This window comes from Coccinella septempunctata, chromosome 4 (genome assembly GCF_907165205.1).
Source record: "Coccinella septempunctata chromosome 4, icCocSept1.1, whole genome shotgun sequence".
In the NCBI taxonomy this organism is placed as follows: domain Eukaryota; kingdom Metazoa; phylum Arthropoda; class Insecta; order Coleoptera; family Coccinellidae; genus Coccinella; species Coccinella septempunctata.
In genome coordinates this window covers 7,132,891-7,147,321 of record NC_058192.1, presented here as the reverse complement: position 1 = coordinate 7,147,321, position 14,431 = coordinate 7,132,891, and the positions used below count along the sequence as shown (strand labels likewise).

General features: G+C 35.8%; 2 protein-coding genes across 2 annotated transcripts; one reads left to right on the top strand and one right to left on the bottom strand.

The window, feature by feature from the left end:
- Positions 1 to 36: 36 nt before the first annotated feature.
- Positions 37 to 4,945, bottom strand: LOC123311469. Its single transcript, XM_044895480.1, has 3 exons — positions 4,778 to 4,945; positions 595 to 1,396; positions 37 to 360 (listed from the first exon to the last, which is right to left on the bottom strand). The coding sequence occupies exons 1-3, from the start codon at positions 4,787 to 4,789 to the stop codon at positions 155 to 157; spliced, it is 1,020 nt and encodes a 339-aa protein (XP_044751415.1). The 5' UTR covers positions 4,790 to 4,945; the 3' UTR covers positions 37 to 154.
- A 6,945-nt stretch (positions 4,946 to 11,890) lies between these two features.
- LOC123311545 (zinc finger protein 426) lies at positions 11,891 to 14,022 on the top strand. Its single transcript, XM_044895581.1, has 5 exons — positions 11,891 to 12,212; positions 12,478 to 12,787; positions 12,875 to 13,287; positions 13,466 to 13,698; positions 13,789 to 14,022. The coding sequence occupies exons 1-5, from the start codon at positions 12,015 to 12,017 to the stop codon at positions 13,955 to 13,957; spliced, it is 1,323 nt and encodes a 440-aa protein (XP_044751516.1). The 5' UTR covers positions 11,891 to 12,014; the 3' UTR covers positions 13,958 to 14,022.
- Positions 14,023 to 14,431: the final 409 nt, after the last annotated feature.

The following is a 14,431-nucleotide window of genomic DNA, read 5'->3' as shown; positions in this document are numbered from 1 at the left end:
CACAATAAAGATGTAAAATAATATTAAAAAATAACACAAGTTTCAATTCTTTATATTACAATTTATGTTACAATTTTTTTCCTACGAAATTCGATTCCAAACAATTTCCAATTGTTCACAAATTTATTAATAATAAATAATTTATCTACATATTTCATACATCAGATGAGGGAGGATGCGTTGCGTTTTGAATTTGACCTTGTACATCTCTTATCTTCAGTTTCTGCTTCAATTTCTCCTCCTTGAGTTGTGTTAAAACAGGAGACTCTTTCGAGTTGTGGAAAGGCTCTATTACTATTTCCGGTTGGGTGGATTGTACGATCCCCGCGGGTGCCAAAACTTGTGGTGGATTGCGGTTTACTGAAAGGAAAGAAATCGGATGAAATGACATGAATTCGCAGAATTTCAATGGGCACCATAATTCGATTTGATAATCTGATGAAGAATAGTGGAAAAAGTCTAACTTTGTCATGGGTTGTGCTACATAGGGACTATAGTCTCCATAGCATCTATATAGCCCATGATGAACAAAAAGAAAAGTGCGCATTGGTTCAAATTTATTGTCCCAAGTTGCGATTGAACGAATTCACTCACCTAACTCCTCATCTTCATCGGCTACTGGAAGTGTTGGTGAAGCTACGTTATTGGGAAACTCTACAACGGTTACATTTTTTGGGTTATCAAAAACTCCCGATATATTGCCTTGTCCACCCTCAAATTCATTGGCATCTACCACTACTGCTTGATTGTCGACAGTTTCGAATACTGTATTCTGCACTTGCTGGGTCGTCGTAACAGTTTCAACCCTGATTGGTTTGGAAGGAACCGGCACGGCGTAAACAACTCTAACCTCAACTGGAACTTGGTTAAAGAAGAAGGAATCTTGGGTGACCGGAGCCAGGACTGCTCCGACTTTCAGGGGTATTCTATAGCCTCCGTGATAAATGAGGATTTCCGACGGAAACACAATACTAGTCTTCTTCAAGGCGTAGATCCACATCGGCTGCTCCAACTCTATCCTCACTCCTGGCACGCATTGTAGTAGGGAATTCGATTCTGTCCTTATGGTCAACATGGGCTTCTTTTGCGATACGCCCAGTATATCCGCACTCGACACCATATTTACGTTATCTCTCGGTATGGCGAACATTGGCACAATAGAAAATGTAGTGCCGATCACTTGGGGCGTTTCGGCAATTAAATTCAAGGTTTGATGCTGCGACTGGTAAAAAGTCAGATCGGGCTCTGGGAAACTTGGCAGATACGTATTGTAGGGAATTTGGTTTGCGTAGTTGAAAAGGCCATATCCCTGATTGAAAGGGTTCCTGCTGAAGCCATCGAAGTAAGGGTGCGAAGAGGTGGTTGTCGAATACAAAGCTACGAAGAATAGAATCCTCTGAAATGAAGACAAAAATATTATTCATATGCACAAGAGAAATATCTGCTACGAAAATCATCCTAGATCTAAATGTACCTGATTCATATTCTAAAAGAGCAACTTTTCTTTTCGAAATCTCGATCTTGACGTTTTTTTAACTAGCCCCATCTTTATGGGAATATTTCGATAGTCAACGTTCGAGTCGTTTGTCTCTCAATAAAAACAACCGTAGAGGGAAATGTGAGACATATTTTGAAAGAGCAACTCTTCTAGTAATACATCTGAGAATTCCATCCATCTCGGCACAACCGTTCGGTCTTGAGGAAGTTTCAACTGACCCCATCTTTTTGGATGATCTTCTCAGAAAAATCATGCTAGATCTAAATGTGATAGGTACATATACTCTAAAAATCTAACAGAGCAACCTCTACTATAAGTAAATACATATTTGAAACAATATTTCCCCCGATTTCTCAAAGGGTAACCATACTTCTATCGTGACCAATTCCTTTTTGATAAGGTTTTTTAATTTTTTGAGAATTTGAGTAAACTCTCTTGGATTTTCATTAATTCTCATTTCTTGTTGAGTGTTTAAGGCACAATCTCGATAAGTTTGTTTGATTTACTTCCATATTAATTTGATCAAATGCATACCACTTCGAATCTTTCTTCAAAAACGCATTTTCCATAAAAAGCAAGGCTGTCTTTGGTCTACGGCTTCCGCATATTTAGAGATTTGCGGTACACCCAACGCAAGGCCATCCTCAAAGTCCTGTCGGGCCCGGCAATATACGATTTACGCCCATATATCATCAAAAACCTGATTCAGAATTGTATGCGTGTTTTTTTATTGCTCCGTTACTCACAAAATCCATTATATGTCAATTGGCGTGAAAAGGTATGGCTTATAATTTTCGAATTTAATATCGGCCCGTAAGATTATAATTAACAGTCTGTATGTGAAATTGTACCGCCTTGAGACATTTGTTTTTCGGATGCTATAGAATTCTAGATATTTCGAGGATACGTTCTTGACATTGCGAAAAAGATTGAATGGGATTGACTCGGACGAGCGCCAGAAGAAATGCATCTTTAACTGCATATTATAGTAATTGATTGATTGAACCTCACTCTAAATGTACTCAAAACCTCTATATTCTTATATGGAATGTCTTCTCAGTTTCATTTCTGATGTATCCAAGAAGATGCTCAAAAATTTTTTATGAAAGACTTACAACCCTTCGCAACTATTCATTTACTTTTTTGGGCATTTCTCGTATTATGTAAACTGTCGATTTCAGATTTCAGTAAAATTCTCTCAAAAGTGGAAGTTTGGTGGCTCCATGATATCCTCATAAAATCAGACATTTCACTAAACATCGAAAAAATTCGAAAAACCTCGACCTTTATGGTAATCAGTTGAAACAAGTTCCTTGCTCTCGACTCCGATAAATTAAAGTTATATTTTAATGGAACCTCATTTGTATGCATGCGAAATATGAGACAGTGGCACATATTAAAGGTGGAATTTTTTTATCGGCTATCACGAGAAAGTAGCGGGGTCTTGATGGGATATTTCTCCAGACGGCAGGTATCATCTCCTGAAAACGGATTATTTATGACCAATATTTCCTGCCGATAAGTTTCCTTTCATCATATATGTGCGGACTTGGATTCTGGTTTTCTTGATATGATATTGAGCATCAATCAGCAATATCCACGCCCTAAATCGTATGATTGTATGTTGAAAAATGAGAACTCTTTAAATTCGCACAAATTCTGTGAATTCTCATTAGGTACCAAGGAAGTTTTGCAAACAAGAAACTGCAAGAATATTGTTTTCAGGGCCAAATATCCTTTTGAAATTGTTCAATAGATCAAGATATCCACCACTACAGCTATCAACCTAAAAAAATAATGGATTTCTTGCTCCCCAACCTAATATTTCATTGATGAAAACATAATGAGGATAATCAAGTAATCTATTGGATCATCTAATTGAAATCCAATCAATTACTTTTCCATTTTGTCGAGTGGAAAAGCATCATTTAGATATACCTACAAAAAAGTAGATTTGCAATTATATCCTCTGGTACTTGAACCGTAGTGAGTGATTTAGCTGATATTTTTCTTTCATAACCTGTTCCAAAGTTCAGCAGGAATTCTTGTATCCAGTATACACATGAGATAATATCGAATACTTTGACAGGAATGAGATGAAGAGATAATTTTAATTGTTCATTTAATCTTTAAATCGTGAAGCTGCCAATCTGGATATCACCGGCAGGAAGTTGCTTCTCGTTTCAATTAAAGCGGTATTTCTCATTATAATCCATAACCATATTCCTTGATATTTGAGAATTCTGAGCCTAGAAAATTTTTTCGATCAGTGAAAATACGATTTTAGACAGTTTTTCGCAAATATACCTACTTTTGCTTTCCAAATGAAGTCACACCATGCAATAATAAAAAAAATTCAAATGATTCATTCAGTGCAATTGTCTTATCACGTGTTGTTTGCTCAAAAATTTTGCTTTCAGAATTTAGTCAGCTCAAAATCTTTGACTGCAACCACGTCTGTTTCAAAATAATAGTGAAAAAAATTTGATTACTCAAAAGTTTCAGAGTACTTAAGCTTGTGAACGAAAAGGAAAGATGCAATAGATACAAAATCAACTATTTCTCAATGAACATAAAAAAATATTAAAAATCGCCCAAGATTCATACTCATCTGAATGAGTTCTCAGTTTTTATGAATTATGGACTATTGATCTTTGCTTTTGAATTTTGATCTAGGATTTACATTTCGTTTTCATATATTTTGTTTCTTTTCCAGTACTTTAGGGTCAGTTTTTTGGGAATTAGGTTAGATAAGGCCCAATTTTTTTCTTCATTTCTAAATATCTGTTGAAATATTCATCAGAAAATTCAAACAAAAAGTACAGTTCCATCTCACTAATGATTCCTTGAATGGGATACCTCACAGGATTCACACAATATTTCAATTTGTTGTACTAAAGTTGCCCTCATATTGAAAACCCCCTATTTAAAAATACTTCGATGATTGGGTAACCTAAGTCTAATAAATTTGAACACAGGCGCATGTGAATTTAATTCATTTTCTACTCGAAAAAACAATAGGTACTCTAAAAAGTATCTGAACCTAGTCCAGAAGCACGTTTTGGTGAAGTGAAAACCATCTGAAAATTTTTCGATTTTTTTTACCTTGTATCAAGCTTCGGTATGAATTGAGACGATGAAGAAGTGTGCTGAAAATTAACGTTCTTAAGCGGTGACATCCTCGACACCTATTTTCCTGAATACAATAGACAAATCTACAGTTGTTCAGGTCACTGATATGTATCGCTATTCTATATTAATATTAATGATGCTACTCACTATTTCGATCATGTTGACAATAATTATCGAAGCAGAGGCGAACCACTACACTGAGACCGCAGAAGGTGCGACGATCAAAGCAGATCGACTAAATAACAGGTCTTCAGATGCCTCAATATATACGAATAATGAAGAAAATGGAATAAGCACGTTCAGGAGGGAAGAAGGAGCGACCTGACTGCTCTAATGAGATGCACCAGCGGGCTCACCAAACCAGGAAAACGCATTTGGGAAAGGTCTCCGCACTTTTTATGAGCCTGTGCATACTGCACAGGATATAACATTGTATATTATTTAGTTTCAAAGAAGTATTTTATTCTTTTTCCGAATAGAGTGAATTAAACATCCTGAAGAGTTGTTGTCAGTTAGTCAATAGACACATGAAATCAAAAGGCTCGACTGAAGTGAAGTTTGAGGAAAGAATATATAAAATTACTTACGTATTTGTTATGATATTGCTTGGATATTTTTGAAAACAACGTTCATAAGCATTCATTATCAAATAGACTATGGAATTTTGGGGGTAAATGTTCTATTTCAGTGTCTAGTGGTGCTTAGCTTTTACCACCTTCATTAGCAGAGTGAAAATATGTCAGCAACTCAGAGACATTAATCTCCTGTGTGATTTTTTTCACTTTTTGTGAAGAATTCCTTAGTGGTGCCATCTTTAGGGGGCTGTATCTAAGCGAAGCTTAGATATGAAAGACCCAGACTATTTTTTGACAAGGAATCACTTTTTCACAACTATTCATCGACTCTCCGTATACAATTAAATTCGATAGGAATATTTTTATGTCTATAAGAATGCTAATTGAAAAATACGAAAACATTCAACGAACCGACGAAATCGCTCATTTAATTTTACCTGAAGTGACTGTTTTGAAATCTTACCCAGACGTGTATCCTTATTTTTTACCCATCCTGTCCAAAATGTTGTCATTTCTTTCAGTACCAAAAAAACTCGTCCTTGCAAGAGTATAACTGACCAACATTTCCGAATCACTGAATTATTTTCGTTCTACTCGATCATTTCATTAATGCTAAATTATTCCGAATCAGATGATTTTGTGCAAAAGCGATTGATGAGGCAGTTTGACTAAATTATGGGACAGATATGCAGTGTTGGATCTTCTGAAGGGCATTAAATCCCGAACAAAAATGTGGCATAAATTTGTCAAGGCATTTTGGGGTAAGTACCCAAGAAAAAAATATTTTTTCGCTCTCATATCTCCATACAGTAGTGAAGATTATTTCGAGAGATATTTTCTTTACAGCTTACATCGCCAGACCATTGTTTCAATTCAGTTTGAATGGGATGAAGTACCTACATACCGCAAAAAACGAGTTTCGGTTTACTTTTCAGCCCCTCCTGGTTAATCATATACCAAAATTGAAAAAGAAGGTGGCATTGGTCGGTACTGATTATAAATGATCGGTCTTTCACTCCTGTCAGTTGATTGCGATTTAAATGCCGTCGTCTATGTCGCACCATGCATTTTTATCAATTCCCTGGCTTAAATCAGCTAACGTCATTAAATGGCGCAGTTTCATAAAAATATGGAAACCTTGTTTTCGATTTTTTCAACACTGATGTCTTTAACCCGGATACTTGAGATAAGATCGCAGTGATTGGAATTATACAGATTGCTGGAAATTCCTCATGGTGGGCTGAATTCCATAAGCGTTTCAACAGTAGCATTTTAAGGTCTTCATGAAGATGAAGATATCATATTCAATCTAGAAGTTGAATGAAAAATTTTCACTATAGGGTGTCTTTGTACATCTACAGAATATTTTCAGAGGATAAAAATGTTTGCTGATGTTTGAACTTTCTTCACTTTTCCCAAAACGATTTCCATTGCCTGTTTCCTTCATATTCAAAATCGATTTTAGAATGAGCAGGTCACAATAGGTCTCACCCCGAAACTTGATATACTTCCCCATTGTTGGAGCGTATTTGATCACTTGCCTCTTGCACTCGCTAATTCACCCCAACTGGATGTTCATTTAGCCACAGTTGAGGTCTCGAATTTCAGCTCGATAAACAAACAGGTTAAAATTGACCCAGCTGCTGTACCACTCACTCATTTTTTTTTAGTCACATATCGAAACATATACCTAACCGGGAATATTGAAATTAATATTTTATTGATCAATATTTTGAGGCCTACTCATAATTCCGAAGTGGTTTCCATAAACAGGATTATTTATAAGGTTGTAAGAGCTGTAATTTGCATCCATCATATTTCATCGAGTAGGTTGTACACAAGATCGAATGACTACAATACCAGACTGTTAATTTGGACAACGACAAAGTATACCTACCTTTATATTACTCGCCACTTATGTATTTTCTACCTATTATCTACTCAAATATTTACCTATGATATCTCGATCACGTATTACTATGAATTTAACTTAAAGTCTATCGTTTATATCCGCTGTTTCAAGATTTAGTTCATTTTCAGTAATTTAGGCCCATACCAACGTGTGGTTTGCTCATTGGCTCAGCCAAAAAAGTTTGATTTGAATCATTCAATGAGGATCAAACGATCACTACAAGATTTGTTTAAATGTTGGACGCTGGAATTGAAAAAACTATTAGAGTTATTAAGATACATGAAATTGACTAAAGATTTCTGGTGTTGCCTCTCAAGATTCTCCCAGCTTTTGCCACTGAAAACTCACACAAACTATTTAGAGCCATTTTATGACTGTGGTCATGGTAAGGTTTGGTTTGCTACTTAGCTCTTCTTTCTGTTATCAGACACCTTTTCAGAAAGATTCTATCGTGAAAAACAGAACCAACTTTAATTTATTCACACTCAAACCCCAGAGCTTAGTCCTAGTTTTGTACAACCCCCTTCTACACATGATCCCTCTATCAGCAGTTCAGGCTCCATTGAATCTGGATTGAATAATTATAATGCGATTTATTAAAAGGACCGTGAGGTGCAAGCTGCAACATAGCTCGCTCAAGCAAGGATTAGGAGTTTGTTTGCGTTTGGATTTTAAAATCCCGTCTCGTTTAACGATTTGCACAATAACTTCATCAGTTTGTATTACCCTTAGGAAAGGCAAGTGTTAAAATTGTAAAGCTTGAGTGCTAATGAATTTTAGCAGTCGCGTACAAAGCTAACGAAAGTAGTTGTCGATTTATAAGGATGATAAATGAAACTATAGCTGAAAATTCCCTCTACGTTTATACGGAATCGATTAGGTTACTGATTACATTGGGGATTCTGTATTGGAGGATGATTATCACAGGCTCTACTGTATCGCAAGGTTCTAACAGACCTTCTTCATCTCAAAAAAGAAGCTCAAATTCAAATTTTTCTGTTGATTTTCCCAAAATATGATGATTTTTCGTATAGTAGCATTATTTGAGATGCAGGTTGAAATATTTCATGTTCACATATCTTTTATAGTCTGGAAGTGGGAGTTCAGGATTAAGGAAATTTCGAGCACTTATTATCTCTCATTCAATCTACAAAAAATACGAACTCATTTTTAATTAACAACCTTGCGAGGGATTCATTTGGTGGTCCTGCCTTGGGGTAGATTCGGTATCTAAATTTCATCAATGGTTCGTCGATAATCTGCATAATCTGAGGAACACGTGCGGTTCGTTCTGGACCAGGATGAAGTTTTCAATAAATTGTTCACAAAAGGACTTAATTACAATATACAAATCGAACTTGAGCGGTCACCAAGGCATGAAGATATCATTGCCCTTTGTATGTTAGTGGAATAGGGTCGATAGACACCTGTACTTTCCCGGACCTAGAGCAGAGAAGTAGGACTACCAAGCAAATGAAATCACTAGGGGTAGTCCCACTCTCGATCTGATATATACACTGTTGCCTCTATTTGGAAAATTTATTGGAAATGTGATTTTACTATGGAGATTTTATGTAATGTGTCTTTTTCACACGTACAAATATACTCCTGTCAAGTCTACCTTAAACAAAAACATGATTAGTGACCACTGAGATTCGGTTCTGCAGTTCAAGAATGTTCTCAAAAAATTTTTCGAATATTTTGGCAGTTTTTTCCTTGGAACATAGATATGTTCTAAGTATCACCTTCGAAAAATTCCCAAAAAGTTGAGTTCAGTGAAAACTTCCTCAAGACCGAACGGTTGCGCCGAGATGGGTGAACTTCTCAGATTTATAACGAGAAGAATTGCTCTATCAGAATATGTATCACTTTCAGATCTACGATAATTATCCTGGAAGAAAAACTATTCGAAACCTGACCTTCGAAATATTCACAAAAAACTGGGTTCAGTTGAAGCTTCCTCAAGACCGTATAGCTCAGCATTTATATATGCCATAAAAAAACCTAACTCCATTGTTTTTTGAAAAAACCTCCATTGAAAGGAAACCCATTTTTCACGTTTTTATGACATACCCTCAGAAGCTCTGTGAGCTTGTTCGAGTTCAGAGAACCAGTTGTGTTCAGTGACAACGAGTGGGCAGGTAGAATTCAGTTTGTTTCCAAAAAAAAATGCTAGGACAGGACGATTTTCATTTTTGATAGCGAACTTTTCAATGGTAAATTCTTTTATACCTGGCAGTCCAAAATTACATGGCGAATATTACCTCCACCTTTTCAAAACTCGAAATTTTTCACTTAATTTTTTAATTACACATGTTCATATGCGAAGAGCTCATACATATTCAGAATTCAGGACGAAGTCCTTGGCCTGGATGCAATATTAGCTCCTCACCCGGCAACAATGCATCCCCATCCAGCTGTTCCGTGTTAGTTCTGCTTACACACAACAAATAGTGCTTTAATGGTTAATCAACCCCAAATCTGCGCGCATCACATCATTCAGAAAAACTTGGGCAGCAAGTGGTTGGGAACCGGCACGTGCCAGGGAAACTGCACACGTGACGTGCTGGAGTGCAAGGTGCAGGAGCTGGAGGACCTGAGTTGCGGACAAGTGGATGATTATGATGCACCGTTTGAGCACCAGCATCTTCCGGGATATAGTTTCGTGTTTTAGGAAAGTCATGCGGAATTGACATGGTGATCTTTCTCGAAATTCAACAAACCCAATCAATGATAATTGCATACAACAGTTAATTACTTGAACGGTCTTCCAAATATTGAATTTCAACTCTCCATGACAGATTATCAACAAGTATCTACACTGTAAAACCAAATTCCAGTGTTTGTTCCTCAATGTATAGGATATCCAGAAATGCGTCAAACTATCACAGAATATTCTTGAAGATTCTTCAGTTGATTGACAGGAAAAAGGTCAGGTTTATAGAACAAAAACCACTCCTTAAAACAATGCCGACTAGTTTCGATTTTATTCTAAAATCATCCTCAAGGCTAGTTTTAAGAATGGAATAAAATCGAATGAAAATGATAATTTGTATTTTTATCATAAATCCACTCCTTTTAAACTTTGATGTTCGTTTATTATAAATGAAAATACCCCTTTTTCTCATCTGACTCTTATGCTACTGATGAATGGTGAAAATTGGAATGGACATTACCATTGAATACTCAAAGATACTACATAATATCGGTCTTTGATATTAGCTATCGAACAAAACGAAAATAGTGCTGTTGAACCACAATCTCTGAAGTGCTGTAGCGTCCAAACGAAGAGTTTTTTCGGACAAAGTAATATTTTTGGACATAACCTGCGATGTTTTGATGTCTTAAAACATGAACTGTGAAAATATCAGCACTCAAGCAGTGTTTGACATTGCTAACTCGAAAATTTGCTTGATAACTATTTTTTTCTTAGGGAATTATGACTAGGTACAGATGAAATGCTGATATAATTACTTCTTTTCTTAGGATTTAAGCGATAAAGTGAATCATTTAGTGCTTCATTTCAGGTCAATGGTTGATTGTTCTTACATACTTCAAATTTCATACTTCACCAATAAAATAAACCAAAAATATTGTATTCACCTTCATCACATTCCTTATTCCTCGATCCATTGGCAATTCCAGAAAAAAACCAGGCTGAATTAATGAAAATGATTGATATTAGATGTTGAACTTTCGAAAAGTTCTGATTTTGGTGGTATACCATTACAAATTAGTTGTCATCGCTCATATTTCATGGACGTTTACCTGCCGCGGTTTTGATTGATTAAAGCAATATAGGGAATTCTGACTAGGGGCTGGTCCACCCCACAGCCTCCGAAAAAAGACCCACCCACCAATTGTCCTCAGAGCAAGTGTTCACCCCCTACATTAAAGGCACATTAACATAGGGGAGGGGCGTTTCTAAAGTTTATTCTGCAACCTGATAAAATGCAAACATTTTGATAAAATACAGGGACGTGCTAGCCCTGGGTTATTCTCCCACGAAGTCATCCATGATTTTCACGAAAATGTTTCTTCAAATTGCTCGCAAATATCCTGCTGATAATTTTGGCTCAACATTATGAACTGCGAAGTTTGATGTATGTTTTTCTTATATTCTTGGGAAAGTCATAAATTATTTTCTCAATGAAAAATATTTCTTGGAAATTATTTTGCAAAAAGAATATTTAGATTACGTGAGATTTTTGGAGCTTTCTTGAATGAAAAGGTTGAATACTTATATTTATCCTCAGAGTTATGATGAATATATCAGAAAATATCCAACACAAAACAAACAAATCGGAAAATAATGAGTGAGAAAATTTGGAATTATAAATGTCCACACATAGAACAACACATGGTCGTATTGTTGGGGATGACAATGATAAATTATGATGCAAAGCATTTCCTTTCTGAAAACAAAATTAAAATTGTAAATAATTTCGAAGATCTACAATTGGTACAGTAAAATGGGGGAGTGAAAAATCATAGAACGCTTCAGGAGGGAATAAAAATTGGCAATATTTTACTATTCGAATCATACTGCTACCATTGTTGTCACCAGCATGTGAGAGTATCGCAGAATCCGCCCCTGATTCTGGTCCAGGAGGACTTATTCGGGGTTGTCCAAATGACAACAAGTCCCGGTGGGGTGGTAATCTATGATGATGTAAAACCACCAATATGATCTCCACTTTCAATTTCAATCGTCACAACAACCACACAACTAGTCGAACCATCTTCTAGCCCGGAAACATTATCGCTAGTGCCTTGAATTAAATTTGGTGAATTGTCAAAGTGATATTTTATATTCAACAGTATGTTGAAGTATTAGGGTGAAATATTTGGAATAACTTTTTTACACAAAGTTTTTCCCAAGGATTTTTAAAGAAAAATGTTCTCGATATTCACACCCGCGTTTACGTTTAAGAATAGAGGTGCTTCCCCATCTGAATCTATCACCAGCTATGTCACGGGTTCCGATAAGCTTTTGGTACCAGGAAAAGTTATAGCAAGCAATAATATAGCACAGGGTTCGATGACTTTACCAATAGAACCAGCCAAACTTTTTGGCAAACCAGACATTGTCCAGGTGAGCTTTCAATAATTTATTTGTTGTTTTTGTGATTTTATTAGTGGCACTATTTATGTTCGGAGTATGCAGAAAGTAAAAATGAATATTTATAGAATTTTTGATACTACTACTCTTTATGTTTTTACACTGAATGTTTATGAATAATAAACAGCTCCAAAAAATCTCTTTATATTATTAGACAATTCTTCAGTTTTTGTCCAAGTCTATACTTACTTACCTCTTCTATACAGTAAGCACCAATATTAAATAATCTCCACTTCAGGTTTCAGTTGCAATGAGCGGGTTTGGTACATTGATGTTGGACAGTAAATCTGAAGCGATTTGGTCTGAAGATGTACACTGGGTTAGAGCCATCCGTTTATCTGATGATTGTCATAATTACAATATACAGTTGAAGCTGAAACCATCGCAAAGGATATCTAATAATTTACCGAATAAAAATATTTCTGCTCCTCAATTGATTCTTCAAGTAGTGAGGCCTATAGTAGCAGGACAAGAACTATTATTATGGTTTTCTGAAGACATACTGGCAATGCTGCAGATAGCTTTTTTGACTCCAGCCAATATACAAGGTATGTACTAAAAATTGATAACAAGATTGCACAAATTATTCTTTATACGTGAAGGTCAGTTAAAAATTTCCATAATCCATTTTTCAGGCCAAAAAGAATATGTTTGTCTCAGATGTGGAGCCATGTACGAATCCCCGAACCCTCTCAAGCTACACATCACCTTAAATTGTGGAATACATCCAGTAACAAAGTTGTGGGATAAACTCGGTTCCATCCTCACCAACAGCAGCACTTCAGAAATCTTGGAGGGCGAAATTTTCGACTTTAAACTAGTACCTGATACATCTCTAACCCGTCAAAAAATTGCCATGGACTTAACAACTTCAACATCTCGAAGAGATTGCCTTAATAGCATAACTCATAGACCTTTTCTGGAGAATTCAGCCTTCAAACCCTTCAAAAGGAACGAGAACCATATTAGGGGTGCAGAAATTGGAGTTGAAGGAACTGTGAATTGGCCTCTGAACGTGGCTAATTTGACGTCATCAGGGAACATCAAGGTGAGTCAGAATTTCAATTTATTGCCAGTATTTAATATAGACAATTCCGTATTTTTTCATTGAGATGGGGAATGCTTTGATAAGGTGTAACAAGACCTAAACCATGCATCTAATTTTTTGTTGACATCTTTCTTAACAAAATAATCCATATGCTTATAATATGCGTCCAATTTTCCAGGAAGATGAAGCACAAATAGAATCTTTGGTCAGCAGTTTAGGAAAGACGAAGCAAGGTCATATGTGTGTTTATTGCGGAAAATGTTACTCAAGAAAATACGGATTGAAGATTCATATAAGAACACACACCGGATACAAGCCCTTAGAATGTAAATTTTGCAAGAGACCATTTGGCGATCCTAGTAACCTCAACAAACATGTTAGATTACATGCCGAAGGAAACACACCATACAGGTAAAAATATTGCCTTTACGTAAACGTCTGTTATTGCTTGATGTCAAATATTCTTCAATTTTATAGATTCATTTTTTATTTATATTCCAGATGTGATTTATGCGGAAAAGTTTTGGTTAGACGAAGAGATCTGGAGCGGCATTTAAAATCGAGACATATGCCAGAAACCCACCCAGATATGAATATTATCGTCAGTAGAAACAGTGAAGAAGACGTGGATGATGTGGAAAAAATGGCGTCGCCCAAGGATGACGCTTGAAAGTTATGATCAAATTTTAAATAGATAATTGTTGAGATTATGAAATATATATTTTTATTGGTTGATTTTTTATACATGTTGTACCGAAGGAGAGTCCATACAGATATTGAAATATATGAGAGTGATTATTATAAATGGCTATTTACTTACCTATGACCGAAATAAACTTCCTCCATTTCTTCAAAGGACAATTTTTTTTCTTGACTTTTATATTAGAAGGGGAAATTTTAATATTAAATTCATAATTGCTTCTGAATAATTTGTTTATTCAAATTGATAGAAAATATTTTCTTGAAGTAACAGTTCTATCTACGAATGCATTCTTTATTGATGAATTTGGTTAAGGAGTGTCTAGTGCGAAAGAAATTTCAGTTTCATGTTTTCGTTCTCAGCTTCTCTTCGCATATTGTCTTCAGTCTCCACCAGGCTCTGAAAGCTGCCAGAAATTTATTAGAATATCAGAATGCAATATTA